This window comes from Guyanagaster necrorhizus (genome assembly GCF_019112545.1).
Source record: "Guyanagaster necrorhizus MCA 3950 unplaced genomic scaffold BT62scaffold_15, whole genome shotgun sequence".
In the NCBI taxonomy this organism is placed as follows: Eukaryota; Fungi; Basidiomycota; class Agaricomycetes; order Agaricales; family Physalacriaceae; genus Guyanagaster; species Guyanagaster necrorhizus.
The window spans coordinates 121,793-148,569 of NW_025064894.1; the positions used below are offsets into that span (position 1 = coordinate 121,793).

Genomic DNA, 26,777 nt, shown 5'->3' on the forward strand with positions numbered 1-26,777 from the left:
CCGTGAGATGACCAGTTAGGCCGGCGTAGTCGATCTCGAATGGCCACTGAAAGAATTGCCCATGTGTACATCTGCAATGAATGGCCATGTGGTGATGTATAAAAACCTGGATGTGGTACGAGTTTCTGCTTCGTACCTCCGTGTCGCTGGCACAGGAATGCTTCCAACACATAATGCTAAACAGACGCGTCCGGGGAATATGACTTCCCAGTGCCACAGCTAAATATGTAGCTAACCTTTGGTAAGTTAACTTGACAAACGCCAATAATAACGTAGAGATTCGTGAGAAAATGGTGGCTGACAAGAGTTTCGCGATCAGAATCTGTTTTAATTTCTCGGACAAAATGAATCGACATCTGTTCAGTCGAGACAGAAATAATTAGATCCATGGAACGGTACCTAAATGAAAATGTCAGACGTGCTGTTGGACTTTGAGAGAAAGATCACGTACTGCCGCGTTTAATTATAGGCGAACAGAGTCGCGGCAAGTCTACATAACCGTATGCGCTTCGAGAAACTAAGTATGTCCGAGTGCAAACGCGTTTGGTTCACTGTACGTATGAGGCGTGGTATTACTCTCTTGTCGGAGTACATGGACAGTGGAGACGCCTGGAAAAAGGGACCGAATTTCGAACCAACCGCAGCGCAACATGGTTATGTATGCGTCGCAAGTATCTCGAGAGAAACAGAAGTCATCTCACAGCCGTGTGACTGAATCGCCTCGAAATGATGACCTCCGTAGGTCTGCTGGTGGACAGTACCTAAGGAAACGACGACGCTGCGAGATCACCGACGGGTATTTCAATGTTTACGGAATGAGCAAGCTTTCCAGCCTCATGCTACCAAGTATTGCTGAATGTTTGAAGGACACTATAGGCTAATCCTTGGAACGGTCGTAGACGGAATAGTGGCCGACCGGAAATTGAAGCATAAATAGGCAGTAAGGTCGTTGCCGCCTCTCGGACCAATGGAAAACTTCGGAGTTTTCTGTCTGCTTGATACTGAGCAGGTGCTGAGTTCCTAGATAGCTTTCTTGAGCCCCGTTGGTGCCCTTGGCGGCGGGTAAGATGTTGTTGACCATCATGGTGGAAGACAAAGTGCAGCCACATGGTTGCATCAGATCTTGGCCATACACCACCATCATCAAGTCAAGTGTCGCCCTTGCTGCATTTATGCCTAAAGGCTTTCATCAGTCCTGTCTGTCGTCAGAATGACGAATTAGTACCTGCGGTCGACCGCGAGCATTTATGTGGTGCGGCACGGTTTTCCCATGAAAAAGCATTCCGTTTCATGTTGACATTTAGTGCTGTCCGAAAAAAAGTTCGGCGGTCGACGAGCGTAGAATGTCCTATTGACCTACTCGGGGCGGCCCCGAGCACTGCGCACTCAGATCTGGGCATGAAACGCTCACCTCCCTCGTGAAAATCCGCCGAGCCATGATAAGGCTCGGGACCATTGAAAAGATAATCGCGCGGGCCAGCTGAGTACGTGTCTGGTTATATTCATATTTTGTGTGAATGAATGGCGAGAACAGCTCAACCGCGTTTCAATTGCTCGAACCTTCCGACACTCCCATGCAGATCCAAACCTGGAGCTGTGACAGAAACAACTGATGGTAAGGGTGGCTCGCCATATCGCTGTTGTCGCAGATCTTTCCTTGTTCAGCGATGGATACACTAGCCTATATCCTTATTCCACCGGTCTTTAACCCGCTTGGCAAAATCCTCGGACTGACCCGTCACTGTTAGAATCTATAGGCGATCGCGTACCCCAATACCCGACAGGTCCAGTGTGTCGGCCGTTTGAGCACATGTATAGAATCGGAGGTGTTGTTGGGATCACGGTAAACAATGTTAGCGGTGCGCCGACAATCCCAAATTACGAGTCTCTTCTAAAGTATATGTGCTTTACAGCTCAGCTTGTTGGCCGACATAGACAACTGCAATTCATGCATTCTGATGTGTTTCTTTGTAATATCACATATCAGTATGCCTCCCAAACAACGCAAGCGGATGATATCTCCCAAGGTCGTCCGTGTTAGTGCTGGTTCCACGGATCACGGAATCCAGGGACAAGTTGCGTATGTAGGTCCATTTGTTGCTTTGTCTTCGGTGGCTGAGATGTAAATTTTTGTCAAATAGATTCCTCGCCCCAAAGGGCCACAATATCCTACTTGGTATCGGACTTCGATACGGAGACATTAACTATTTCCGTTGTCCCACACGCGTATGAACACTAATGCCACTATTCAGTATTACTGTTCTTTCAAAGTCATATCGCACGATCACAACATCCAGCCTTATGTTGATTGGGGTTGATAGCAGTTCACACCGTGTCTTGCATTTATTGCGTACACGTTTCTCCTTGGAGACAATCATCATCAACGCCGGTAACAGAGAGACAGAGGAGTTTCAACTTTGAGAGTCGGGGTCCTCGCGTATGATCGCTACGGGTTACGCCTGCGAATACTTATCTGCAATTCGACATGCCAGGTCCTAGCCGATCTTGTTACTCTTGCTTGCGGCCGTGAGGACTGTGCCGGGTCCTTGGACCTGTCAAGGGTCTTCCGAGCAATCCTGTAAGTCCTAGATTCTTGTTCGACCTCGTTTTCGTACTTGCCTGGCGCATATATTTAGATGACGTGGGCGGCATGACCGAATGGAGATGAATGCCTCGTGTTTGTTTTCCCCGGAAGTGTATCGATGATACTTTGGCACCTTCAAGCCAGGTTTCGGGTGAACACATCACACTTGCCTCGGCTGAAGCAAGCGGTGTAGCAGCGTCAAGTTATATAAGGGGCTTCCGAGGTCTCTGAAATTTGTTTGCCTTCAGTGCGCAGGATTTGGAAACTTTAGTAACGATCGGAATCTGGAGAAAAGATCTCGCGTAAGAGGACTTCAACAGGTCGTGACCCATTTTCACACTATAGTACCCTTATAAGTCACTATTGTCGTCACGGCATTTTGTTTCCTCCCTCTCCCTTGTCTTTCGGGCCACGATCTGTGGTTCGCCTCCGCTGTTGTTGTTCATGGTCGGCAACGCATCTGGATATGCATATACAGGAGTGAAGCCTTATGCGAGGCCCACTATTGTCATCGGTGTGGCAGACAAGGTGAGTGTTGCCCTCTCTTTTTCATTGGTATCTAATCGATTGGCGCTCTAGGGGCGTGTAGTCGGCTCCACCCTCTCTCCCATACCCAAGAGGCGGGATGACGAGGATGTCTGTTGCCCGCGCCACACTCGTACGAAATCGATACGTCCATTACCCCCAATACCAAAGCCCACCCCCGGGATCCGACGCCTTCCATCCCGGCCTTTACCTCCCTTTCCTCCTGTGCCCTCCATAACCGTCGTCCCGGCTACTCCCTCGTCTAGCCCTATTTTTACGCCCAAAACGAATAACAAAACAGCCGAAACACCTCTTCTTCTAACTCCCGCTTCCCCTGTATCTCGACCGCCCAAGTTGGTCGTGCTAACATCTCCTGATGCCCTAAAGCCGTCCCACCGAGATTCACAATGCATAACACCCCTCACACCCTCCATTCCCCAAGCTCCGACACCCACAACAGCCCGACGGAAACGGCTGTCGAAACTCCGGCGTCACCTTGGTGAGACGATCCCAGAAGAGCTCGTGTCCGGAAATAACCTCCTTCCCCCGATGTTACGTTCATCTGAGCTCGACATCGAAAAAATCAGCGTGTCCCACTCTGAGTTGTGCTTCGCACAATCGATAAAGTCGCTGGGTTCGACGGATTCGAGTAGTGTGAGTACGAGTGAGGACAGTGAGGGGTTGGACACTCTGGAGGATGATGAGGATGAGGACATCGATGTGGTGGTAGCTGGAGATGTAGACGAAGATGAGTGGTTCCAAGGGGCTGCTTTCAGGGCTGTACAGCCGCGACGGTATAGCCGGCGGTGGTATCTAGAGAAAGGCGGGAAGCGGTGGGAGGATACTGACTATACGGATATTCTCAGTCGTCTGAGGTCTCTGTAGCCTTTCAATCGTTGTTGCATTTTTTTTTTGTTTTGGATCAGCAAGCTGTATATTCTGGGCATTATTCATTCACTCATACCTATGTTGTATTTTGTATTACATCCTGCTCTGACGACCCACTTTGAAACTATTTCAAGGTAATCAATTATCACCTGTAGTAACTTACCCTTTGATAATGCTCTAGATTTGACTAGCGGAAGTAGCTAGTTTGATCTCCTGTGGGTAGTGCCCCTGCAACGGACTAAACCGCTTCAAGAATTGAGCCTTCAGGGAAGGCGGGGAAGTCGATTTGATGTACGAAACTCTTCCTGGAAGGTCAGATTGAGATTTGGGTTTATGTTTGTACACTGGCAAAGAACTTGAATAGTGTGTTTTTCCGAATAGACTTCTGTCCTAAATAATGCCAATACCCAGCCAGTTGCTATGGAGAAGCTTATGTACCATGTCTTGGTCTTGGAACCGAGCCTCGCCTCCTCAAGTAAACATAGTGCCTTGCGAACCCGGTTTAGTCCGTCAGGGACACCGCGCTAGAGAATATTGGTTGTAAGGAGAGTTGGGTAGTCAGTTGGAGGAAAGGTGCAGGGTGAATTAACATTGCATGGACACGCCGAGACTCCCATGGTCCAGAGAATAAAAAAAAACAATGGAACTACGTAAAATCGATGAAGGGATTCAGGTTTTTCGGCCGAAAACCTGAATAGCAATTCGGAGTTGGACCACGAGCAGCGCGTAACTTGAACACTTTCCAGTATCACCATAGCATCCTGTTTCTTTTTTTTTTTTCCCGGTCATAGAGGAAGCCAAAAGTCATGATTTCAGGTCTCGTAGATTCATTACTTCGCCCCACTGCCGGTCTCGGAACTGGCTAGTTATGAGTAAACAATGAGTCGTAGGTTGGAGTGAAGCTTATACCCATGTGAGTATCAGTGAGTAATCAACTCGTAATCGCTAACAGCTCCAAGATTGGCAGTAGGATGGAGCTCGTTCTATCTGACACTGAGAATGAGTTCAAACATTCTTGTCGAGGAGAGAAAGAGGAAAGCTCGAGGAAGCATAGCCACTGGGCGGAAATGCTAACGGAGACACCGACGTCACTGAGGTTTGGGTGAACAAACCAGTGAGCAAGCCGCGGGCTCCTGCTTCTGCGCCTGCGCATCGCACGTCAACGGATCTTACCCAACCAGCAAAAGGGGGGGGCTGGTACTATAAAACGCAGCTCTTTCCTTCCATCCGTCTGTCCTTCATCTCTATCCTCAACTATGGGCGATAATGGAGGTGATATTTGTGCTCTGTTATGTTGCGGTCTCTGCTGTATGTCTTTCCTTTTCTTCCTATCTTGCAGCGTAACATGAACTAAAATCTTCACAGGTACCGCAGGAGGCACGGCTCTGAGCTCTTGGTCTATACAAAGTGCGTGTCTGCTGAAGTCTCGGTGCTTCTCATCTCAGCACCTTCACAGAGACCTGGGGGGCTAATGGCTGTTGTTGCTGCTGCACCGGTAACGGACAAGCTGGATGCTGCGGATCATGCTGCGACAAGTGTTTCAATGAGGACGACTTCGACGAGCAGACCAAGAAGGACTCTACCAACCAACAAATGCAGCCTGCACAGCAAATGTATGTCCCGGATGCTAGTGCTTCTGAGCCGCCAGCTTCAATACCTGGTGCTAATAAAGACACAGAAGCATAGCTGAATGTCTTCGGTGAGATTTTCATACTGGAAGTTTAGCCTCATCTGACAGAAGCCAAGCTGGACCCTGGTCGCGCGTTATTCCTTGCTATACGACGTAGCATATTATACCCAAAAATCGCATTTCATACGTCAGTTCTATTAATGAGGAACTGCTACAATACCGTAGGCTAAAAAGGTGAGTTCAGGGACAAAGGAAGAAAAACGATACAACATGTGTCGATGGCCCTAGACGCCATGTATAATACACAAGAAACAAAGCTGTCAAAGAAAACAAATAATTCAAATCCAAAATCCACCCTACCCTTACCGAGGGTCATCCAAAATCCCATAATTATGCATGAAATACGACCATCGGTCATCGAGCATTGCCGGTTCATTCATATTGAGAGTTGGATAATCCGTCTGTGAAGTTGAAGTTGACGTGTTATACAACAAGGCCTGAGGACCGGGCATTTCGTGGAACAAACCGTCCCATCCAGCTGACAAGTCAGCAAACGTCGTCGGGTGTTCCGGGTGATGCAGCAGTGTCTGCAGAGACGGTGGGAGGTGTCCTGATTCGGACATGGGTGTAATCAGTGGTGGTAGGTTGACGGTAGTATGGAGGGGTCTTTGGGTGTGAGAAGGTAGGTATGGTGGATCCGAGTGGGATCGTTTGGGTGGGACTGAGAGACCCTGAGGATCCGTCTCGGTGGGTTGTATCACCGTCGGTCGCCCAGCAAATATCGAGATATCATCTTCAGCACTTGAATCAGAGAAACGAAGCACGCCGGAGTCACGTCGAGTCTGGCGGGCTTTCTGCAGCATTGGCTCCAGGACAGGCTGTTGGAACCAAGTCGTCGTCAGATGGAGTCTATGTTCAGATGAGGGGCGGGACTAACCAGTGCACGTGCAGCACGAGGGCTCGTGTCAGCAGCGCTCCTGAACATCGTGCATGATGCCTCGAATTCTTCCAGGGCAGTAGGCTCGAGGTTCATATGAGCGCCTCGGATCGCAACAGTTCCAACCACCACCTATGGGCACAGTAAGGTTACGATAGGACATATAGGACGAAGAAAGCTTGCCGCTGCTGTAAACGCAAAAGACCATATTCTCCACACTCTAGCGCATAGTAATGGCTTTTTCATAAACTGTATGCGCGTGTCCTGCAGAACGACACAAGCACTCTGATAAGCGGCAATTACCGATTTCGCATGAGGGCTTAACAAAGGATTCGTGGGATTTTCGGTCATTGCTTGCGTGAAAAAGGCTCGATGGAGGAAGAGAAGCACTACATTTAGATATATGTCAACATGAAACGATCACAAAGATACGTTGTCGGTATGAACTCACTTAGCTCCTTATAATGAGAACGTACAAACATTTTCATTGACAAGGGCGTGGAGTCTTCCGACATGTTATCGGACGAACGGGGTGAAGCAAATTCCCGTATTCTTTGGTCTAGCTCGAGTATGCTCTCATACGACGGGGGTTTTACAGCCAGACTGGCCTTTACGACATGGACAAGGCATTCGCGACTCGCTTTGAAGCCCCAAATGCCGACTACAAGGAAGCTTCATTATATGCTGGCATGTCCGAGAACGATTAGGCGACTTACAACCCAAAGGAACCTCCCCTTGTTGAAAGTTACTCTCTTCCTCGGCAGTAGGAATCTTACAATCTATGAATCCAGACAAAATGACGGGCGGACGTCCCGTCACCAAGCACTGTTCCGGTACTTGTTCAACTCCATATACCTCTAAATGGAATGTCATACCTGCCAAAGACTACCAGCGACGAGGTTCCAGAAATACACACGCCGGTCGTAGGCCTCTTTGCCTTCAAAACCCCACATAGAAGGATCGATATCTGATCAAGGGTAAGCTATGTTACCAACTTGATTCTTGATTCTAAAGAGACAGACATACGACATCCGATCTATACCAAAAGCAATGTTCATTAAATTACACCACATGAATGAATGTGCGGAGAATGAAATGACCCACCCTCAACGCAACCTGAGATGCAAGACAGAGCAACGCATATGATCGCTCCAGGTTGCTCTCTTTACCGCTCATGCCATTATATATACTCATTAAATGCAATACCTAGGTCACAATGTGAATATCGTTGCTGATATTATGGATGATGGAATATACCTTGATAGTAACGATAGATTGTTCTGGCAACACAGGTTGCAACGCCAGCGCTGCCTGTGCTAGCTTATCGTAATGTTGAGCTTCAAGATTATAAGGAGGTAGTTTTAAATCCACCAGGGCCCCAATACCAAGGACGCTCAGCATCAATGCTAAATCGTGCGGCACATACTCGATATCCTTGTGTTTATATACGATGTAGATCAACTCTTTTATTTGCTGAGCGGAGACGATCTGGAACATCCATGACAAGTGTTCCAGAAAGATATCGGCAAGCTCCAGGGCGCGCTCGATGGGCGGTAAGAACGATTCTATAGAAGCCTGTGTGCTGGCTATAGGGAGCATTTGTGGAGTGAAGGGGAATGATCGACAAGACATATTTATCTGCGGAGACAGATAGGACGCGTCGAGTTCGGGAAGAGAAGAGGCTTGAGGATTTTGCTTCTATAGTAGGCGTTTTATGTTGAGCGTTGGAGGCCAAAAATGAAGTGCCGCTCACATTAAGTAGGCTCTGACGTCGATAGGGGTTACCAGGTCAGAGAACTTGATAGAGAAAAGCAGATATATGCTAACCTCTGACCCTCCAGATGGCCCAAAGAAACGGTTCCAGCCATCCTGGTCAATGTAGAGCGTTCCAAGAGCATCCAACGGCACCGGGGAATCTTCGTCCATTTCTTCCGCCTCCTCTTTCACACTATTCAAGTTTGATGGTTCTTCTTCGACTTCCTCGTCCTTGCATTTCACCAGAAGTGGGTGAGGGCTGTCCGAAGTGGCACTATAGACGATAGCTATAGCATCTTCCAGCGAGTGCATACGGTCTTCCAATTTCTTCAGTGTGTTTTGGAGATGTTCGGTCGCAGCCAAGACAAATCTATACAGACATGAACCAAGAATAACTAGAAAGTAGCAGCAGTGCGCACCTGCTGCCCTGCCCCGGAGGTACCGTCCCTGCAGTTCGTCACTGTCATGCGTATTGACCGACAATGGTCCCAACTTACCATTCGGGCATAAGGACGCGCAGCCTCGCTTGACGCATGTTGAACACGGCACCATCCTATCGCATCGAATTTTCAGGCGACGACATTCTGTATCACCGACGTTGGTTTCCAGCGACGTATCCATATGAACGAGCGACCCACCTGCACAGGCAATTTCACCCCTGTTAGAGATCGTACATGTGAACATACACTCGTCGGCTTTGGAGAAACGATTCAGAGGTACCTTATACGCTTGTTGGCCTTGCTGTGGGGTCTTCCTTGGGATATTGCGACTGCGTCGTCCCCAGACGTGTAGCTATTGGCCTGTCCGGGGGATTTGGTCGATTCTCCCTGTTTGTAGGGATGGTAACCAGACATCGCTGCTCAAGAAATGGCAGAGAAGGGTGGGATAGCGTTAAATGTGCCAGAGAAAATACAAGCGTGATGGGCGACCAGGAGAGTGTGTGGATTTCATGCAGGTTTACGGAGAGAAGTCAAGAAGAAAGTTATCTTATCATCCCATAAAAGGAAAGTCCTAACTCCGATTGCACACAGTCATTTTCTAATGGAGCGTCCGCGTATGGCGTGCGACTCTGTGGGACACGGTTACTCATCCATGCTGCGGGCCCTGCTGCGATCAATTTTTTGCAAGCGTCGACAGGCATCCACCTATGAAATTACGTAACCACCCTTCTTCCAACTATTTCTAGGCAATCTGAAGCCTATTGTGTGGTCAAGGCACAGCTATACCTGCGGCCCGATTACATTATGAGAGAAAACTGCAATTTTTGGCGGAATCCATCCTAATGCTACGGAACTTACATGGAAACACTCTCCGTGTCAATAAAATGCTTCATGGAGTTCGCTCGATTAATTCTTTTGAATCTTCTCTGCCGGGATACTGATTTCGTGACCTCGTCAGAAACACCCTGAAATTTGCTATTTCTACCGCGTCTTCCCAGCAGGACCTCGCGGGCCACTTCCCTAGAAGGATTCCCAAAAGTCTTCGACAATTCGAGTCAGCTTAGCGGTAGAAACGGATGGTGACATGATTTACCTCCCCCCCAGCACTAAGCGCCTACAACCCTGCGCCACTGCTGCGTGCAGACGACCTTAATCTTTTCCCTCATAAGGTCTCGATCCGCATGACACGCATAACCCAGTGCTGGTGTACTAGATTTTCGACAATTTTGACGGCACCGGCACAAGTCGCTTTCTGCGTGAATGATACTATTTCTGATGTGCTTTCAGCCTTTCAGACTAAATTATTGTGATCGGTATCCAGGAAAAGTCAATGCCGGATACCTCCGGAATATTTCCGTTACTCTATATAGAATAAAATAGGTTTAAAGTTTCAGGAAGCTCGGGAAGGACCATTTTCCGTTTCAATTGCTTTGAGCTGTCCCGGCAATTGAATGGAAATTTTCTCCCGTCGTATCCCTTAAAAATTTTGTACATATGATACTGTATATATATTACACCTAACTGCAAAAATCCCGGAGGGAAAAGGTAAGGAAATGCACCCACGGCAGCGGATTTTCCAACTCTACGGGCCGACTGATGTTGAAAGGCAGACATTGTACCTCATTGTTCCCAGCGACCCCCAGTGGTCTCACGATTTCAGGTCCACGGACGGCCGCACCGTAACCATGGAATAACCTCCAACATTAATCGTCATTTTGTCTCCGAAAAACATACATCCGGCCCAACTAGATCTTGTACTAAGCAGTACCATGAGGCTGTCCACCTGGGACAGAAAACCATCTCCTGGCCTCAGTTCATATACCATGGAAAGGATACCGACTTAAGCACATGAACTACTGGTAATTATGTAAAGTATCTCCAGCCACGAACAGGGCGGTATCGCGTGGCCCGCGGGATTCATCTAATGGTTCTGGCATAAGCAGTTATGTGGACTGTATGACAGCTCTGGCTCGGGGAGATGATTAAAGTCCCGAAGGAATATCTCGATCTTTCTAGCGAGACCTTTTCGAGAAGATGGTAGTAAAATATCCTTGACGATTGAATATTGAAATACCAAAATGATCTTACGTCGCGAATCGTGAAATTCCTCGCGACTTTTGAGGAGAGGACGTGGCAGTGCTCTTGCCGTCAAGCCGGTAATAATTACCTCATCAACAAGGGAAAAATAGTACACAAGCGCCTACAAGTTCACACACTGTGCTCCATAATCGTCCTCCGGCGAGCAAGTTATGCGACATTGAAAGCCTCTCAAATCTGTACGTATCCAGGTCCTATCTAATTTAATGTGTCTGGTTGAAGCAATTCCAGAATTTAAACACAAATAGCTCGAAGGTCGCCATGCCCGACGTTTCTGTTGGTTCACAGATATTCGACATTGTATTTCACCCTGCGCATTGCACTGCCTATGCTGCGCTTTTATCTGGCCAGGTCAAGGCTATCACATATGACCATCAAGGACGAAACAAGGAGTCGTTCTCCGTATCGGTTTCACACCGGTCTTGTCGCGGACTAAGCATAAACGGAGACGGGACCAATATATACGTCGTAGGGAAGGGGAAGGCTCTCCAGTTCGTTACCCAACTGCTATCGGTTCCTTTTCTGATACTGACAGGAGCCTAGTACAATCGATACTACCACCGGGAGACACGCCCAGTCGCGAGCCAAAGCACACGAGCAAGCGTTTTTCTCTTTTGCACATTTCATCCAGACCATGACCTGTCTATATATGAAGGGCTCCCATCAACCGCGTGCGACATTTGACATCGTGGCTACTGTCCACAGGAGATGACGACGGAGTTATCAAGGTCGGGGCACATCGCGACCTATCTCGGCAGGTGTAATCTCACTGGTAACTGGCAGCTATGGGATCCAAGACAGAAAGAATCTATTCGAAAGTACACACATCATTTTGATTATATCACGGATTTTCTGTGGTTGGATGATAAGAAACAGCTAGTTGCTACGAGGTGCGCGACAGTGTGGGATATACGTATATGTGACGTGCTGACGTTGTGTCTAGTGGCGATGGAACGCTGTCAGTTATAGATGTCCGGTCGAAAAATACTAAACCCATAGCGCAGTCGGAGGATCAAGAAGATGAACTTCTGTCCATTGTCGCAATCAAAGGGTATGTCAATGTTTTTGAGGGTAATCTCAAGCTGAATTGCTCCATAAGGTCTACCAAATTCGTTGTAGGCACTCAAATTGGGGTTTTGTCTATTTTCAACCGAAGCAGTGGTTGGGGCGATTGTGTTGACCGTATTCCGGGGTAATGGGGCTTCTTTCTCGTGATTGCCTGTCCCTTTTAACGCGTTTAGCAGGCACCCTCATTCTGTTGACACATTATGTGCTTTACCTGAATCATTCACGGACATTGATGCCACCAGCACGATCCTAACAGGGTCATCCGATGGTTTCGTGCGCGCAGTCCAGATATTTCCGACGAAATTGCTGGGTGTCGTGGCAGATCACGGTGAATGGCCCGTTGAGAAGGTCGCTATTGGCGACGGACAAAATTTCTTGGATCTCGAGGGTGAGGATGAGCAGATAGCGCCGGTGGCAAAAAAATCAGACCATGATGAAATTTTACCCGATGCTCGGTGGTGGATTGGAAGTGCTGGCCATGACGAGACACTGAAGCTGACCAGTTTGCGGGGTTTTTTCAATGGAGATGATGGAGAAGGCGATGGAGAAGATGATAAAGGAAAGGAAAAAGGAGAGGGAGCGTTTGGGGGCAATGACGCTGAGTCTGCTGAAGATGATGAGGAGGAGGAAGCAGATAGTGGCGCAGATAATAAGGCCCATCACTCTGGCTCCGCGGATGATGATGACGATTCAGATTCGGATTCTCCAGCTCCACCGACGAAAAGAAAACGGAAAAAGGAGGAAAACCCGCTGATGGTAACGAAGCGTAAGAAAGGGAGGAACGAGGTTGAAGTCGAGGGCCGGTTTTTCGATGACCTGTGAGGCTGAGGTGGATTTTGTTGTTTCGAGATCACACCGCGTTTTGCTAACAGGATAATTTTAGACATATGTATGCCTGGGTGCAATTGAGAGGGACGAGATTCAAACAGATATCCGTCATGTTGTATGTGTCATACTTGCGTTGCATGTTTGAATGGTGGCGATCTTGCGTTGCTGCTGACATCGAGGAAGGTCCATGTTTCATTGACAGGGCTACATATCGTACACAGGGATAGAAAAAGATTTCAGGAAGTTGTCGTTCCGCCTACGCTGGATCAAGTACTCTGGGCAAATCAGTGTCAGCGCTCTGCTTTTCTTTTACCCAAACAATCGTGACGGTCGGCGGAAGACAATGTTCCTTGAATCAAGGGAGATACGTGTACCGATATGCGCATGTTTCGACGACAGAGATTACCACCCCTTCGATTCAAGACACTGCAATCTGATCATCAACGCTGTTGTGAGACCTTCTGTCTTGAGTAGAGAGATATTTCTCTTGCGAAGGCGAACACCGAAGATTTGTACATGTGGATATGCATTAATCAACCAAATTAAGATAGCCAGGTTCTGTTGATGATCTTCGGCCCATATAAGTCAGTGTGAAAGATCATGGATATTTTGAGAACTTGATGCGCTGCTGATGCGCCTCTGCCAGTGAAGACAAGTGAAGAAATTCTGGTGGAAATGGGCTGATACTTATGCCTATACGGACTTCGGGGTGGAAATGTGCTCACATGGTCGTGTTGCGCCACTGGCGGCCATTCGGGGAAGGTAAGTCGGCGCATGACCGTACCGGAGCTTGAGCAGCTACCACCAGCACCGTCAACCGCTATGCTATCCAAGCTGCTACTTCCAGGTGTACGTGCTTCACCGCTTTCTGGGATCGCCTTGACAAAAAACAGATTCATCTGGAACGGTCCTCTCGAATAGGCCCCACGGCCCGCTTGCTGTCGACTAGGGCATCACGAATCCTGTCTTCGCTCGACATCTCAACGACGAGCACAGAGGTGCCAGGCGTCTACGACGGGGAATGGAAGGGCTCCGGCGAGATCCTCACGTCGGTGTGTCCGACGACGGGTGAGATCCTGGCACGCGTTAAATCCGTGAGTATCATGCCGCGATGATGGGTTCCAACTGCCAGACAGATCTTCAGGCATCACCAGAAGACCTTCGTGAGACCCTCGCCAAGGCCCGCGATGCTTACACGTCGTTCCGAAGCAAGTCCAATTCTTTTTATTGCACGCGTTCTGAGGCCTAATCTCGCTGCTTTAGATGTGCCTGCACCGCGTCGAGGAGAGATTATTCGTCAAATCCGAGAAGCCCTTGCTGCAAAGGTGCGCCAGTCATGAAACAATAGAAGCTCTTCCCAGTATGCCGACGGCACTATGCACTTTCAGCGCGTACAGCTCGGGGCTCTTGTGTCTCTGGAGATGGGAAAGATCAAGACTGAGGGCGTAGGCGAAGTGCAGGAATTCATCGACATTGTACGCGCCTATTTTTGTCTCCTGTGTGCCTACTAATCGATCATCAACGCAGTGTGACTATGCACTGGGTCTTTCCAGGATGATGAGTGGTCGTGTGGTTGCATCAGAGCGTGTAGGTCATTCTATCTTAGAAGGTCTGGCTTCTTGATTCTCCTCTTTATGGCTAGGTCTAATGTTCTCGCGTTTCAGTGCCAAATCCGTTGGGTGTTATTGGAATCTTGACAGCATTCAATTTCCCTGTGGCTGTCTACGGCTGGTACGTGATTGATTTCGTCATATATAGCAGCTAGCTGGCTGGCTAGCTGTTTTCCGACCACATCGATTGGTTAGGAATCTGTCCCTTTCTTTGGCTGCTGGAAACGCTACTATTTGGAAACCTTCTCATACTACACCATTGTGCGCCATTGCCGTAACCACCATTGTAAGCAAGGTTTTGGAGCACAATGGGATCAGCGGCGCGGTTGCAGGCTTGGTAACGGGAGGAAAGGATATTGGTGAAGGAATTGTGGCAAACTCCGGGGTAGACCTTGGTATGCTGAATATTACTAATAAGTAAGCATGTCGACTCACATCCCGGGTCAGTGTCTTTCACTGGTAGTGAACGTGTCGGCCGTTCTGTAGGCCAGAATGTCAGTGCAAGGTTTGGAAAATCCATACTGGAATTAGGTGGTAACAATGGTACGCATATCAATTATGATGAAGCATGTTGTTAACAGTAGCGCCTCTTCTGTTCATCAAGCCTCTATCATCATGGATGATGCGGATTTAAACATGGCGGTCCCCTCGGTCTTCTTCGGCGCCGTCGGTACGGCCGGACAACGTTGCACGTCAACTCGAAGACTTTATCTTCAGCGTAATATCGCGGACGAGTTCTTACAGCGGCTTTTGAAGGCCTATGGATCCGTCAAGCCCGAGGACCCCCTGGTTGACACGACTCTCCTTGGCCCTCTACATACGTCCAACGCAGTCAACGTCTATGAGACTACCATTAAATACCTTCGTTCCATTGATGCTGAAATTCTCACCGGCGGCATCCGATACAATGAAGCCCCTCTCGACAAAGGCAATTTTGTACAGCCCGCCATTGCAATACCTAAATCAGTGGATACCAGGGACAAGATATGGTGTACCGAAACCTTTGCCCCCATTCTTAACGTCGCGATTTTCGATCATCTTGATCAAGCTATCGAGTGGAATAATGCGGTGCCTCAAGTTCAGTCATCCCTTTCTATTTTATTATTCAGTCTAATCTCATCTTTCTCCAAATGTCCAGGGCCTTTCCAGTAGTCTCTGGACCCGCGATCTCCGTAATGCGGGCCAATGGATCGGACCAAATGGATCAGATGCGGGTATTGTAAATGTACGTCGATTGTCCCCGTCTGTCGGGGACCTTGTTATGATAGTCTATTTCTCACAGATAAATGTCGGGAACTCTGGAGCTGAAATCTCGGCCGCTTTCGGCGGCAACAAGGTGAGGACGGCTGAGTATTGTGAAGTGACATGCCATTAACGTGCGCCCACTTTCCTTTTTAGAGTACTGGATGGTGAGAGGTTTCATATCAGCTGGATCAAACCCCCGCACACCTATTCTAACCTGACAGGGGTCGCGAATCTGGTGGCGATGCCTGGAAACAGTATGTGCGCTGGAGCGCGTGCACTAGTGAGGAGCACCGTTTTGCGCAGTTTTGTATTCACTAACTCGATTCATTACCAGTCAATTTCTCCAATGAAGCACCACTAGCACAAGGCGTGACTTTTTCTGCGTGACGTTTAAGCCGAAGAAGATCATTTTCCAGGGATCTAGTTTAAGGTCCAACCTTATGATTTGAATTTTGTGAGAAGTTGAACAGACGTGGTTAGGTGGGGCGAAAGCCATTGGAATGCGGAAGCGAAGCAATTCTGCGGGCGCTTCCTTCCACTTGCGTTTGATCCGAAAGCTCGACATCAGTACTTCCACCTTACTTTTTACCCCGTGTCACTGAAGTGCCCCTCTGTTGCAATGGAAATTGTAGCGTGGTATGGATCATTCTGAACTGTTCATCAACGACATAAGGGTATCCGTCATCATGCGTGTGAATGACCGGATTTCATCAACTGCGCCCTTTTTTGGATTTTCCTCCGAGCCTTTTGACCCGTCGTATCCAAGGTTTAGTGACGAATTGTCCGACTGATTGAATGGGTCGCATCAAGTTTTTGGCAGTGCTGTAAAACGAGCCATCAATACATCACCACCTAAACTGATCCCGACCTTATAAGTCGGCGAAAGTTGTCTTCTGCGACTCGATAACTTGTGCCCGGTCCAACTGCATCGCAGCATTGTGATTGCACCAATACCCTTTTTTTTTGCATCTCGCCCTCAATCCATCTCATACTCGAGATTCTAATTATGGCTACCGCTGACGATTTGCCTTGGCCTGAGCTTGGAAATGTCTCCCGTGGCGCGACGAGGGGAAATCAAGGGCAAAAAGGGGTTCTTGGGCCTCCAGACCGTGAAGGCCGGTGCAATTTGCAGCTACGGGTGCAACCCGGAGTACTGGCGGTGCGTCTCAACCGTCAGGCCAGCGACTGGTATCGGATTCTAGACAGCGAGGTTAATCGTGCTCTCAAGTTGACCAAGACGTACTGGCGGAAGGCCAGGAGACGGCAGGACTACGATGCACGCGCGGACCAGGACCATATGGAGCTGCACGAATGGCTCCAGCAGCTCAAAGACAAAACCATGTCACACCTGGAACTCTTGATGCAGAAAGGCGACATTCAGGGACCCCCCTACGTTATGGCCGATGACATCGAGCTAACGTTCCTGCGCAAGTTCATTGAACGCCAGGCCTCGGGTATACCTCACAACCCTCGTTTGCGCAACTCTATGGGGGAGACTGGGTACACGATCCGCGATGACCACTCTATAGATTCAGGGTCACCCGACGCCTCTGACCACGGATACGGGGACCACAAAATGCGAACAGCAGGTATGGGTGAGCAAAAAATTGACCTGATCGCCATTACCAATCGTACGACCCTTACCTTGTTATAGATGTCTCGGACGGGTCAGGCAGCTTTATGGTTTCATCACGAAATTCCCAGTCACCGTCCCTTCGCAATCCTGAAACGTTGGCGCAGGAAGCGAGTACATCCAGTATGTATCTTTCCTTCCCCTGAATCCAAGATCTGATTAAATGAATAGAACAAGCGCTCCTATTGTCCCGCACTACTCTTTCTAAGACACAAAAAGATACACAAGATGCGTTTCTTCGGTATACTGCGTGTCTTGATGCTGAACGTCAAGCACGTCAGTCCGTTGCTGCTGCAGAAAAGCGCAGAGATGATATCAGTGAGAAAGACCTCTCATGTGCATTTCCATCATCATTAAGTTTGTATCTATATATTTAGTGGCCGCTCTTCTTTCCATGAATCAGAGTGCAGGTGAGTTGAAATTTCGGTTTTTTCCTGTTCTCTATCTGATGATCAAACAGTCGACCAACAGTCGAGACACTCCTCCCTATCCCTCGACGAAAGTCAAAGGTACCATGCAGAGGTGTGTTATCCATCGATCATCATCATCATTCGGGCTAACTAAATATATTCGAATTCATAGGTGGTATCTCGTGCTAGTGCAAAATTGGACTGGACGGAAGCCGCTGATGCTCAAGCGGTTTACGCAACTGAGCCATTAACTCAACTCGAGGTTGGCACATTGCTCTGCATCTATATTTGTACCTAATGTTGCCTATGCTACTTCTAGGATCCCTCGAACCGGATGGTCCGCAAACACTCACGGACGTGGGATGATACACCACTGCAACAAGGTGGGTTTGTTTGCTGTGTGTCGGCCGTCAGGTTTGGTCTCAATGACTTCCAATAGACGGCCAATACAATTGCGAAGTACTTGCGCGTGATTTCGTGTGGTCTGGTCGTTGTTCTGACCCTCGTTGTGCACAGGATATTTCCGCTATGCCTCCACGGAAGAGAATGAACGTCAGCGCGGGTATGATGACGGGGTTCGACATGCTGAACAGCGCAGCAATGCAGGTCCAACCACAGAATATGACATTACCATGAACGATACCCTTGCATTTTATTACCACTCATGACCACAACCACCAGTGATGATTATTTATTCCTTATTGCGATCCTGCTATTATATTTGCTCTCTATCTTTACTGTATAGTATATGTATTATTAGTAGACAAACCGCGAAAGTATTTACTGTAAAGCCTCAGGTCAATAATTTTTCATGACGCTCGGCCCATTATTATATTACCGACTCGGGGATGCTATCGGTGCGTCCCTAGGCGCGCAACAAAACGCCAAGTCACTTGATCATCAAAGATGAGAACGACAGTCACGTCATAAGATATATGAAATCACCCATCCCAATCCAATCAGTTTCTTAGGCAGCCAGGATGAGATATTTAAAGGACGCTACTAGTGGATACCGTCGGTCATCTACCAGGACCGAACTGTCCGCCGAATCAAAGGTAGGACATAACTCTGCAAGTCCGTACTTGACGACGAATAGGAAACTAAAAATTTCCTGACAAGTCACAGGCACATAACGTATCGCAGGATCTGAAATACCAGCGCCATTCCATGCAGTGACTTAAGGCACCATACTTAAATTCATTTATTATTGTTCACTTTTAGCAAACGCTGACGAAGACCGATAACTAGACCCACATAAGCGGTAATTACCCCTCACATTGCGCCACATCGAAAGAATATTTACCTTGCAAACTTGTGCGGCGTTCTATGCGTCGGCCTGCCAAAAATACCCGATCCCGAGTCGGTGTCGGGACTCAGGGACAGTCAAGGGACGGTTCCGAAAAGTGCGCGCTATGTAAAAGCTCCAATAATCAAGAAATGAAATAGCCCATCCGACATGGATATTATTCTTGCCTTTTGAAGCATTCCGACTCGCTCGCTCCAACTGTCAAACATCAGCATACGTCGGCCCGAACTTGTGTCGGGAAGGCGTCATACCACGTGACAAGCATGGTCCGAAACACCGACCTCCGTCTGCCCGTCCACAAGGCTTATCGAATTTCATGTTGGGAAATTCTAGAAATCTCAAAAAAGACAATCAGGCATTTTCCTGATTTTTTACCTTCAGAAACAGGGTCATCACCCCAGATTTGGTCGGAACTTTCTTTGTTTTGTTTGGCTCACTGACTCGTCCATTCTGTTCTAATCATGATCAAGTTCAAGTCCAATCGCGCCACATCATCATGTTCTTGGCGTGCTAGGAGAGGCTCCTCCTTGTCCTTGTCTGCGAATCTCTTTATGTTCTTCCTTCCAAGTGTTTCCACCATCCGGCGCATATGTCTTTTCGTCGGCCTTCGGCCTGCGGAAGAAGACGCTATATAATTTCAAGAGTCTGTTCTCTGGATCTCTCTGTCAAAAGAAGTAAATACCGTCTGTGATCTCTGGGTTTCCCTAGACTGAACGACCGTACTCCCGTTATCTCGGCTCTCCATGTTTGATCTTTCTTAAGTTGTAAATATTGTCGTGGGTTTTGGCAATGATGGTCCGTATCTTTCTATCCTTATGTTAGCATTCTTCTGATTTGATTGGCCAGTTTTCCAAGACCATATTATAGATGATGCTTGCCAGGAGCTTATCTACCGGGGTGTACATCTCCTGAGACCGTCAGATCTCTTGTTGCATTGTTCCCGGCAACTCTTCCGCGATCTTTCAATATATTTCTCAGGCGAGTTTTCCTTCTAACTGTACTCTTAAAGCAACCTAGTTCTCTGCGTTCTAATCAGCTGATTCATCCTCTCAGTTCGCGTTTTCTACTGTACAACAGATATCTGACAAAGGATCTCTCGCGCCGAAGACCATGCTTGCAGGAACTTGTCCCGGCAGAATAGATGCTGCCCCATGGGCAATCAGTGTGATCGATACGTAAAATCATATGCGTTTCTCTTGCATCTTAACCTGTGCTTCCCCTTTTCACCGCCTAGTATCCATGATTTCGCAATCGAATCAAGCGACGCTCACTGCTGGGCATACGTTCAGGTTCGTAGAGCTCGTTCATGTGTCAGTTACATCCCAGAGATATCAAAGACTTGTAAGCCAAAATCTCTGTGGCGCGTGCAATGTCTATTGACTTGATACATCAGACCGAGAAAAGAGATAAACACCTTGCTTTATATGGTGCATGCGTCCCTGCATACGGTTCTGTGACTCCAAACATCCTGGGCCTGATAGTGACCCCGTCCATCCCGACCCCGACATCCATACAATCTCCGGGGCGGCATTACACGCCGCTGTACCAACAGAAATTAACGGCAAAACCTACTGCCTACCCTTTACGCCTTCGGGTACCTGGAAGGCGAGGGTCTCTACATTGATCAAAGAGAATTGAACGACTTATCACCATAACTCGCCTAGGAAGCCGGTTTCAGGCTCCTGATGACATGCGCTTGGTTTCCCAAACTCGGCGACGGGATGGATGTCAAAAGACGAACCACGGACCGCCGCCACCATCTAGAATGTCTAGTCAATAATTATATCCCTGAATCTCGCAACAGATCGTTGTCTTCTCTATGTATGTTCGAAATCCACATCACCCACATCACAAGTTTCATTCACGAACGTGGCCCAGGTTTACGCAGCATTACTGCTACTTTTCTCTAGGATATTTGATGCAGACTGCGATACAGCGTTGAGCGTCTTTTCAGGGCGTCTCTCAAAGGCTCACGGCGCCGTGCCACTGCTGCAAGGTTCATTAAGGCGACTCAACGTTGGGTAAATGATCCTGAAAGCTCGCATCTTTGTTCAAGTCGACGATTTTCAAGACCATTGTCACGGCTTCGATGCCGCCCTTTGTAAGTTCCAAGACAGCCACACCGCTGGTCTTTGTACAAGCTATCGCTCATTGTTCGCCGATAGAGAAAGTGGCACCGGTCACCTCATTTTCAAGCCTCGAGCTTCAGCTGCGGGCGATATAAATGGGCGGTCTTCTCCAACACTCTAACATTTTCCCCCTCACTCGACTGCACCTAAGCGCCTTCTCCCGCCATGGATATAAGTGTGTGCTTTCCCCTTACTTAGCTTCTATTTTGCTCACTTGATTGACCAATAGACTTAGTCTGCTGGAACTATCTCAATGGCTATTGCCCGTACGGAATCACTTGTCAGCACTTCCACCCTCCGTTCCCGATTTTTCCAGCGCAATTAGCAAATACGTTCCTGTGCCCCCAGCCCTTCATGCCCATAGAGCCTGTGAACTGGTATACGGCCATATGCAAGCACTTCAAGGAAAAACGACGGTGCCCGCTGGGTCAGGGCTGTCGCTTGTGAGTCGCCTCCACTAAGCCTGAATGCCACTTATTCTGCCCGGGCTCTGTGATGTTAGCATACACGATCCGACTGTGATGAAATTCAAAGAGCTCAACCCTCGCGCTGAAAATTCGGCTCGTCACTGTTGGGCGTACGTTCAAGGCCGAAAATGTACCCTCGGATCTTGCTCGTTCTCTCACCCCGCCGATACGCAGCCTTGTAAGTTACGTTAGACCATTTCCGTGGGCGGTTCGCTGATTCATACTGTAATGGTAGTTAAAAAGTACACTCCTTGTCCCGCATGGCCCTCTTGTCTGCCAGGCTGCGAATTCAAGCATCCTATATCAGTTCAAGCATCGTTCTACAATCACCAGGCGCCAAACTTGTCAACGATTCAGCCTCAGCCTGCACCGACCGCTGTCCGTGTACGAGTGGCACGAACAAACTTGGATTCTGCACCATCGTTCATGGAAACGAACGATACCATCGACGCAATATCACACGCATCCACTTCACCGGTGATTTGCACTGAATAAAAGAAATCCTGTTTATACACTAGAATCCCAGCTGGGTGTATAGGTACAACTAATGGAGCACGAAGGTTAGTAACGCTAAATTGTACAATGTTTGTGAATGCAAATGTGCGACCAGAAGATTAATAGAACCGAAGACGGAAATGCTCGCTGATTATGATCTGAAACCTCCGACAAAATCTTGGCCCTGCGAAGAAGTATTAGCCTTCTATATGCGGTGATTATGGAACCTTAAACATTGGGGGCCAAATGAGCTTGCGGCGGTGGTCCAGGGGGCTGAAAATAGGGAAATAAGTTAAAAAGTCATCACAACGGTTATGAAAACTAACCGGACTATACTGAGCCTGAGTACTACTTTCTGGATGACCCGGAGGTGGTCCGGGGGGCTAAAGATAGTCAGTATTAGAAGCAGCGGGACATCAGGCGCCGTTGTACGCACCGGCTGGTAGTTGGAATCATCCCGTTTATACGGAGGAGGATTTGGGGGATATTCTTGCCGCTGCTCTGCACCGGGACTATAACCGCCTCCGTAATACGGAGTTGACTGATGTGGAGGCCCTTGAGGAGACATGTACGGGCCTTGATTTTGATTAGGTGGGTATTGTTGATGCCACCCCCCGCCGCTGCGAAAGAATGGCGGCTTGTATCCTCCTGCAGTCTGAGGAGGATACTGCCCCTGGGGTACCACGAGAAGGCGACGGCGCTGCCGACGTCTAGAGAGTGCGATAGAGAAAAAGATGCAGGCTAATAGTGCGAGCCCAGCTGAGAAACTTATTGTGAGATGGATACTCCGATGGAAAGGATATGAATACACGTACCTACGACGACACCCGCTATTATTCTCTGTGTTGTTGAAGTATGATCATTGTTGCCGTTTACAAATTGCGCATTAGTGCTATATGCCAGTCCAGCAAGGACGAAGAGGCCGGATAGAGGAGAGGACATGAGTGTAGGTAATTAAGGTGAGCGGGCGTCTCGCTGTGCCTTTTTCTCATGCTTACCACATGACGTCAGACCTTATTGCACAGCAACTGATCCACCGTCGATCACGTTCCGGTCACTCGCATGTTCGAGACAGATAGAAAGGATCAAGCCAAGCAGGTTCTCACTCCAAGTTTCTGACTCTAATATATACTACTAATTTCGTCATGTTTTATATTATGTGCGATGTTCAGTTAATAGCGGGGTGAAGGACAAGTGAAGGGATTCCCTGACTCGGTCCAGTGATTGATAATCCGGTGCGTATTGGGTGCGAACCTGTTGCGCGACTAGTACCATGACATGAGAAACGTTGAATCGCAACCGCTGTATCTGCGATAAAATCTCGGAAGTATATACCTTTCTTCGCAGGCTTGTACGTTGGTGTCATGACCGAACGACATTATCTTCAAATTTACGACAAGCTGGCAATGTGCACAAACTTGAAGCCGGAAGGCGACCCACCAATCGTTGCTGAAAGGGATATAGAAAAAAATGATTGCAACGCAGCCTGGCCGTACAAAGAATATTTGCTTTGATGTAGGATAGGCGGCCAGAGCATTTTTGAACAGGACGGTGGAAAGTTAGTCATACATATGGAGGGTTTAACTTAATAGCAACAGTGAAGATGGGAAACGGGAGGGTTCGCATGTGGGAATAATTTAAAGTAGGATATGACAATATCGAAAGTGCCTTATCCTAATTCCATCACCACTCACTGTTTTGGACTGGAAAGGTCAGAAGGCCGTATGGCGATCACTAAGCAAAGACTTGAACACGATTGCGGCGCCATCTTTCAGTGTGAAGTATTGGAAAAAAATAGGTTTGTCAACGAAAAACATAGACATCTTTAGCTTTCAATCAACAGACCTCTCCTCATAACGATTGTGTCGACGATATGATTGAATATTGAGGTGATACCTAAACCGCAATATTCCTGGGATTGTAGTAGAATGATCTTACAGGACGCCGTAAGTGAAAAAAAAGCGTTGCTGACCGAGTGACAACTACGTACTGACCCAATACTGATGGGTCGTCGGACCACGAGCTGCAGAAATTTGTTCAAGTCGGAGTCCGGGCCGGCTGTTGGAGTCCCACAACCACAAATTACAGTCTAACGTCAGCCTTTACCTCCATCCTCTTTTCTAATGTTCCGGAAGCCGTCTGAGTCAGTCTTTCTTTTCATTTGTGTCACTTTGTTGCAGAACTGTTTTCTTAGACATCAAGTTTCATACAGTGCATTGCCAGTCAGTCGGCAAACTTTGGAGCTGTAACTTCTTGCTGAAGACATCCTTAGAAATGGTTAGTTCGATAACAGTAGGATATATATTAGGCTTCTTTTCAGCAAGAAGTTACAGCTCCAAAGTCTGCAGAAGCTTAGAATTTCATCCAGTGGGGAACCCCTACCGAAGACAATCGATGAGACAGAATTCTCACCGCAAGGCCAAGATGGATCATGAAAATGTGCATCAGGTATAAAATGCAGGGACAACGACACCTTTAATCACACAAATCACCAAACAACTCAGCTGAAAAAATCATCTCTACAAGTGCTGTTGAACAATGGCAAATGTACTGCCTGTCAAAATACTTGCCCAGATCATCGAGGAAGCATGGGCCTCTCCTCTTACACCCTTCGAACGTCTCCGAATGGTGACATCATCCCTTCTCGTCAGCAAATCGTTCGCTTGGGAATTCACTCGTGTGTACTGCACCGACATGCACATCTTCACTCGTTCCCACCTTAACCACGTCATCAGCCGTATCCTATACCGAGACACCGTAGCCTTCCGGTCCGTCGACTCTTCATTTTCGCCGTCGAAGTCCTGCCGGTCCATCTCCTTCATCCTCAATATCGATTTCTTCTACCTCCATCCCATAGCGCACCCAGCATGGGGAGATATCCACGAGTTCATGTCAGTGCTTCAACATTTACTCCCCAACGTCTCGCGGACATCGGTGAACTACCACAACTGGTGGTACAACGACGCTCAACTCGCGTGGCTCCAGTTACCGGAACAAATAACCGAGTTGGATATCGTGTATACACATAGCACGGTGGTCACACAGGAGATTCTGGAGAAGGCAATGTTGGACGTTATTCCCCCACGGGCCTTTCCCGGAGTCAAAAAATTGACAATCTGGGGAGGGAATCGCGACTTCAACCGCCACATCGCGCTGGCGTGTTTCAATGCATCAATCCATGTTAATGAACTTGGGAGGGACCAACGAACGATACTTATTCAATGATTATTTGTGCACGAATTTGCTTCAACTGGTTTAAACAGTATCACTCACTGGCAGTTCCAGGAAACAACCGAAGACAAACATCTGGTGGCTCATGGGGGGGGGAAGGGAGTGGGGCGTAACTGGTATCACGCGTTCGTGGCGTATCATGAAGACAGCGGAATTGCATTGTAGTATAAATGACAATGATGTGAGGTATAATTATATACATATGCAGGCGGACAAACACACACAGATGAACGATATAAAAAACCAATAAAAGCAAACGGTAAAATACGACAACATTCGACGACAAAACAAAGAGTTCCGGACACCAGAACCCCGGATGACGGATCAGTTGAGAAAGCCACGACACTTTGCGGACCCGCAAAGACAGGGAATCTTGTCTTGTTCAAAGGGAAAGTGATAATCTATTTAAAGATGATCCATGAGCTTACGATGAAATGATCAACAAGCAAAGTGGCTCACCATATGTTATCTCATCCCCAAGTTCGATATCCTGCTTCGCATAGATCACGATCTTCTTCTCCCCACTGATAGTAATGATCTTGGCAGTGCAGTTGGGATCACAAGAATGGTTAATCAGCCGACTACGGAGCGCACAATCAGCTCGTAAATCCAGACAATAAAAGTGGTCACACTCACCCTAGATTCCCCTTCTTCGTGGCATCCACCACCAGGTCTTCATCGATCCTAAATAGATAGCTGCTTCCAATACCCTGCCGCTCGTACGCCTTCTCACGCTTCTCCGCCACCTGTGCCCGGACGATCTCGCCCACATACTCAATGACCATTTCTCCACGGCTGATCCTTTCCATGGCATACAATCCCCAGTCATGGATCGGACTCCGCGCGAACCGCAGGTGCTTCTTCCTCGACTGCAGCTGGTTGAACTTGAGCAGCATCTCCTGAGCCGGATTATCCTTCGAGTTCATCTGTGCAGTAGATTTGGATAACGCTACAGCACGGTTGAGCTGGTTCATTTCCTCGAGACCTTGAGCACGTCGACGGGCATTCGCTCGATTCTCCCGCGAAGATGTGACACCAGCTTTCGAAGGGCTGTCGTTTGGTGCAGGATCAACAACAACCTTGGACGATGCAGCAGATGAACGGGCTTGATACTGCGACACATATTCGGCCTTCTGCGCGTGACTGATCTCGTAGAATCCCTCCGTCCGTGCGGACCCCGTGGTATGTATCTGTAGCCGAGACGTTATGACAGGTGGCGGTAGAATACCCAGCTCCGCTTTAAGATTGTCGTCCAGACTCTCAAAGTCATTCTCAGGGTGGGATAACGCGATCTTGGCAAAGAAGAGGTCCTCGTCGTCCTGAAAGACGCCCAAGTCCTCTTCCTCCACCACCTCTTCTTCGGATTCCGACTCGGACTCCACCACGAGCGCTGGCGTTGGTGGCACAGAACAAGGCGAAGACGATCTTGATGTCGAGGGCGAGAGCGTCGATTCTGAACGGAAGCTAGGCATCTTACGGCCGTTGACGACAACGACAGC

The 26,777-nt window shown here is 48.2% G+C and overlaps 12 protein-coding genes across 12 annotated transcripts; 9 read left to right on the top strand and 3 right to left on the bottom strand.

Moving 5' to 3' along the window:
• Positions 1 to 2,645: 2,645 nt before the first annotated feature.
• On the top strand, positions 2,646 to 4,084 carry BT62DRAFT_182560 (uncharacterized protein). Its single transcript, XM_043179957.1, has 2 exons — positions 2,646 to 3,112; positions 3,164 to 4,084. Exons 1-2 carry the CDS (start codon positions 3,029 to 3,031, stop codon positions 3,992 to 3,994), a joined length of 915 nt encoding a protein of 304 aa, XP_043038697.1. The 5' UTR covers positions 2,646 to 3,028; the 3' UTR covers positions 3,995 to 4,084.
• A 1,169-nt stretch (positions 4,085 to 5,253) lies between these two features.
• Positions 5,254 to 5,683, top strand: BT62DRAFT_920483 (uncharacterized protein; the record flags this gene model as incomplete). Its single annotated transcript, XM_043184221.1, has 3 exons — positions 5,254 to 5,305; positions 5,363 to 5,404; positions 5,454 to 5,683. The coding sequence occupies 3 exons, from the start codon at positions 5,254 to 5,256 to the stop codon at positions 5,681 to 5,683; spliced, it is 324 nt and encodes a 107-aa protein (XP_043038698.1).
• A 114-nt stretch (positions 5,684 to 5,797) lies between these two features.
• Positions 5,798 to 9,287, bottom strand: BT62DRAFT_933002 (uncharacterized protein). The gene is made up of 13 exons (XM_043186471.1): positions 9,040 to 9,287; positions 8,958 to 8,977; positions 8,817 to 8,903; positions 8,739 to 8,766; positions 8,392 to 8,689; positions 7,822 to 8,262; positions 7,665 to 7,770; positions 7,440 to 7,531; positions 7,281 to 7,389; positions 7,016 to 7,225; positions 6,748 to 6,953; positions 6,565 to 6,696; positions 5,798 to 6,505 (listed from the first exon to the last, which is right to left on the bottom strand). Exons 1-13 carry the CDS (start codon positions 9,171 to 9,173, stop codon positions 5,990 to 5,992), a joined length of 2,379 nt encoding a protein of 792 aa, XP_043038699.1. The 5' UTR covers positions 9,174 to 9,287; the 3' UTR covers positions 5,798 to 5,989.
• Positions 9,288 to 11,117: 1,830 nt separating this feature from the next.
• BT62DRAFT_1006884 (WD40 repeat-like protein) lies at positions 11,118 to 12,746 on the top strand (the record flags this gene model as incomplete). Its single annotated transcript, XM_043177284.1, has 7 exons — positions 11,118 to 11,347; positions 11,400 to 11,459; positions 11,512 to 11,584; positions 11,640 to 11,746; positions 11,800 to 11,907; positions 11,956 to 12,048; positions 12,101 to 12,746. 7 exons carry the CDS (start codon positions 11,118 to 11,120, stop codon positions 12,744 to 12,746), a joined length of 1,317 nt encoding a protein of 438 aa, XP_043038700.1.
• A 488-nt stretch (positions 12,747 to 13,234) lies between these two features.
• BT62DRAFT_182833 (NAD-aldehyde dehydrogenase) lies at positions 13,235 to 16,278 on the top strand. The gene is made up of 15 exons (XM_043179958.1): positions 13,235 to 13,601; positions 13,646 to 13,846; positions 13,897 to 13,960; positions 14,016 to 14,077; positions 14,141 to 14,227; positions 14,280 to 14,361; positions 14,417 to 14,483; positions 14,558 to 14,757; positions 14,810 to 14,905; positions 14,967 to 15,439; positions 15,501 to 15,587; positions 15,645 to 15,698; positions 15,761 to 15,771; positions 15,829 to 15,887; positions 15,942 to 16,278. Exons 1-15 carry the CDS (start codon positions 13,527 to 13,529, stop codon positions 15,992 to 15,994), a joined length of 1,671 nt encoding a protein of 556 aa, XP_043038701.1. The 5' UTR covers positions 13,235 to 13,526; the 3' UTR covers positions 15,995 to 16,278.
• A 42-nt stretch (positions 16,279 to 16,320) lies between these two features.
• On the top strand, positions 16,321 to 18,474 carry BT62DRAFT_969668 (uncharacterized protein). Its single transcript, XM_043188953.1, has 9 exons — positions 16,321 to 17,196; positions 17,280 to 17,363; positions 17,412 to 17,558; positions 17,618 to 17,650; positions 17,701 to 17,762; positions 17,823 to 17,912; positions 17,970 to 18,033; positions 18,090 to 18,109; positions 18,167 to 18,474. The coding sequence occupies exons 1-9, from the start codon at positions 16,614 to 16,616 to the stop codon at positions 18,284 to 18,286; spliced, it is 1,203 nt and encodes a 400-aa protein (XP_043038702.1). The 5' UTR covers positions 16,321 to 16,613; the 3' UTR covers positions 18,287 to 18,474.
• A 1,016-nt stretch (positions 18,475 to 19,490) lies between these two features.
• On the top strand, positions 19,491 to 20,233 carry BT62DRAFT_183401 (uncharacterized protein). The gene is made up of 4 exons (XM_043179960.1): positions 19,491 to 19,630; positions 19,693 to 19,720; positions 19,878 to 19,934; positions 20,010 to 20,233. Exons 1-4 carry the CDS (start codon positions 19,546 to 19,548, stop codon positions 20,095 to 20,097), a joined length of 258 nt encoding a protein of 85 aa, XP_043038703.1. The 5' UTR covers positions 19,491 to 19,545; the 3' UTR covers positions 20,098 to 20,233.
• BT62DRAFT_933012 (uncharacterized protein) lies at positions 20,152 to 20,741 on the top strand. Its single transcript, XM_043186472.1, has 2 exons — positions 20,152 to 20,245; positions 20,361 to 20,741. Exons 1-2 carry the CDS (start codon positions 20,196 to 20,198, stop codon positions 20,578 to 20,580), a joined length of 270 nt encoding a protein of 89 aa, XP_043038704.1. The 5' UTR covers positions 20,152 to 20,195; the 3' UTR covers positions 20,581 to 20,741.
• A 171-nt stretch (positions 20,742 to 20,912) lies between these two features.
• BT62DRAFT_183259 (uncharacterized protein) lies at positions 20,913 to 22,193 on the top strand. Its single transcript, XM_043179959.1, has 5 exons — positions 20,913 to 21,057; positions 21,122 to 21,260; positions 21,315 to 21,528; positions 21,588 to 21,730; positions 21,788 to 22,193. The coding sequence occupies exons 2-5, from the start codon at positions 21,251 to 21,253 to the stop codon at positions 22,045 to 22,047; spliced, it is 627 nt and encodes a 208-aa protein (XP_043038705.1). The 5' UTR covers positions 20,913 to 21,057; positions 21,122 to 21,250; the 3' UTR covers positions 22,048 to 22,193.
• On the bottom strand, positions 22,085 to 22,737 carry BT62DRAFT_183444 (uncharacterized protein). The gene is made up of 3 exons (XM_043179961.1): positions 22,374 to 22,737; positions 22,282 to 22,320; positions 22,085 to 22,231 (listed from the first exon to the last, which is right to left on the bottom strand). The coding sequence occupies exons 1-3, from the start codon at positions 22,613 to 22,615 to the stop codon at positions 22,123 to 22,125; spliced, it is 390 nt and encodes a 129-aa protein (XP_043038706.1). The 5' UTR covers positions 22,616 to 22,737; the 3' UTR covers positions 22,085 to 22,122.
• Positions 22,738 to 24,385: 1,648 nt separating this feature from the next.
• On the top strand, positions 24,386 to 25,618 carry BT62DRAFT_183523 (uncharacterized protein). Its single transcript, XM_043179962.1, has 3 exons — positions 24,386 to 24,414; positions 24,472 to 25,278; positions 25,333 to 25,618. The coding sequence occupies exon 2, from the start codon at positions 24,586 to 24,588 to the stop codon at positions 25,270 to 25,272; it is 687 nt and encodes a 228-aa protein (XP_043038707.1). The 5' UTR covers positions 24,386 to 24,414; positions 24,472 to 24,585; the 3' UTR covers positions 25,273 to 25,278; positions 25,333 to 25,618.
• BT62DRAFT_897493 (SET domain-containing protein) lies at positions 25,603 to 26,750 on the bottom strand (the record flags this gene model as incomplete). The annotated part of the gene is made up of 3 exons (XM_043183304.1): positions 25,603 to 25,679; positions 25,738 to 25,859; positions 25,915 to 26,750. 3 exons carry the CDS (start codon positions 26,748 to 26,750, stop codon positions 25,603 to 25,605), a joined length of 1,035 nt encoding a protein of 344 aa, XP_043038708.1.
• Positions 26,751 to 26,777: the final 27 nt, after the last annotated feature.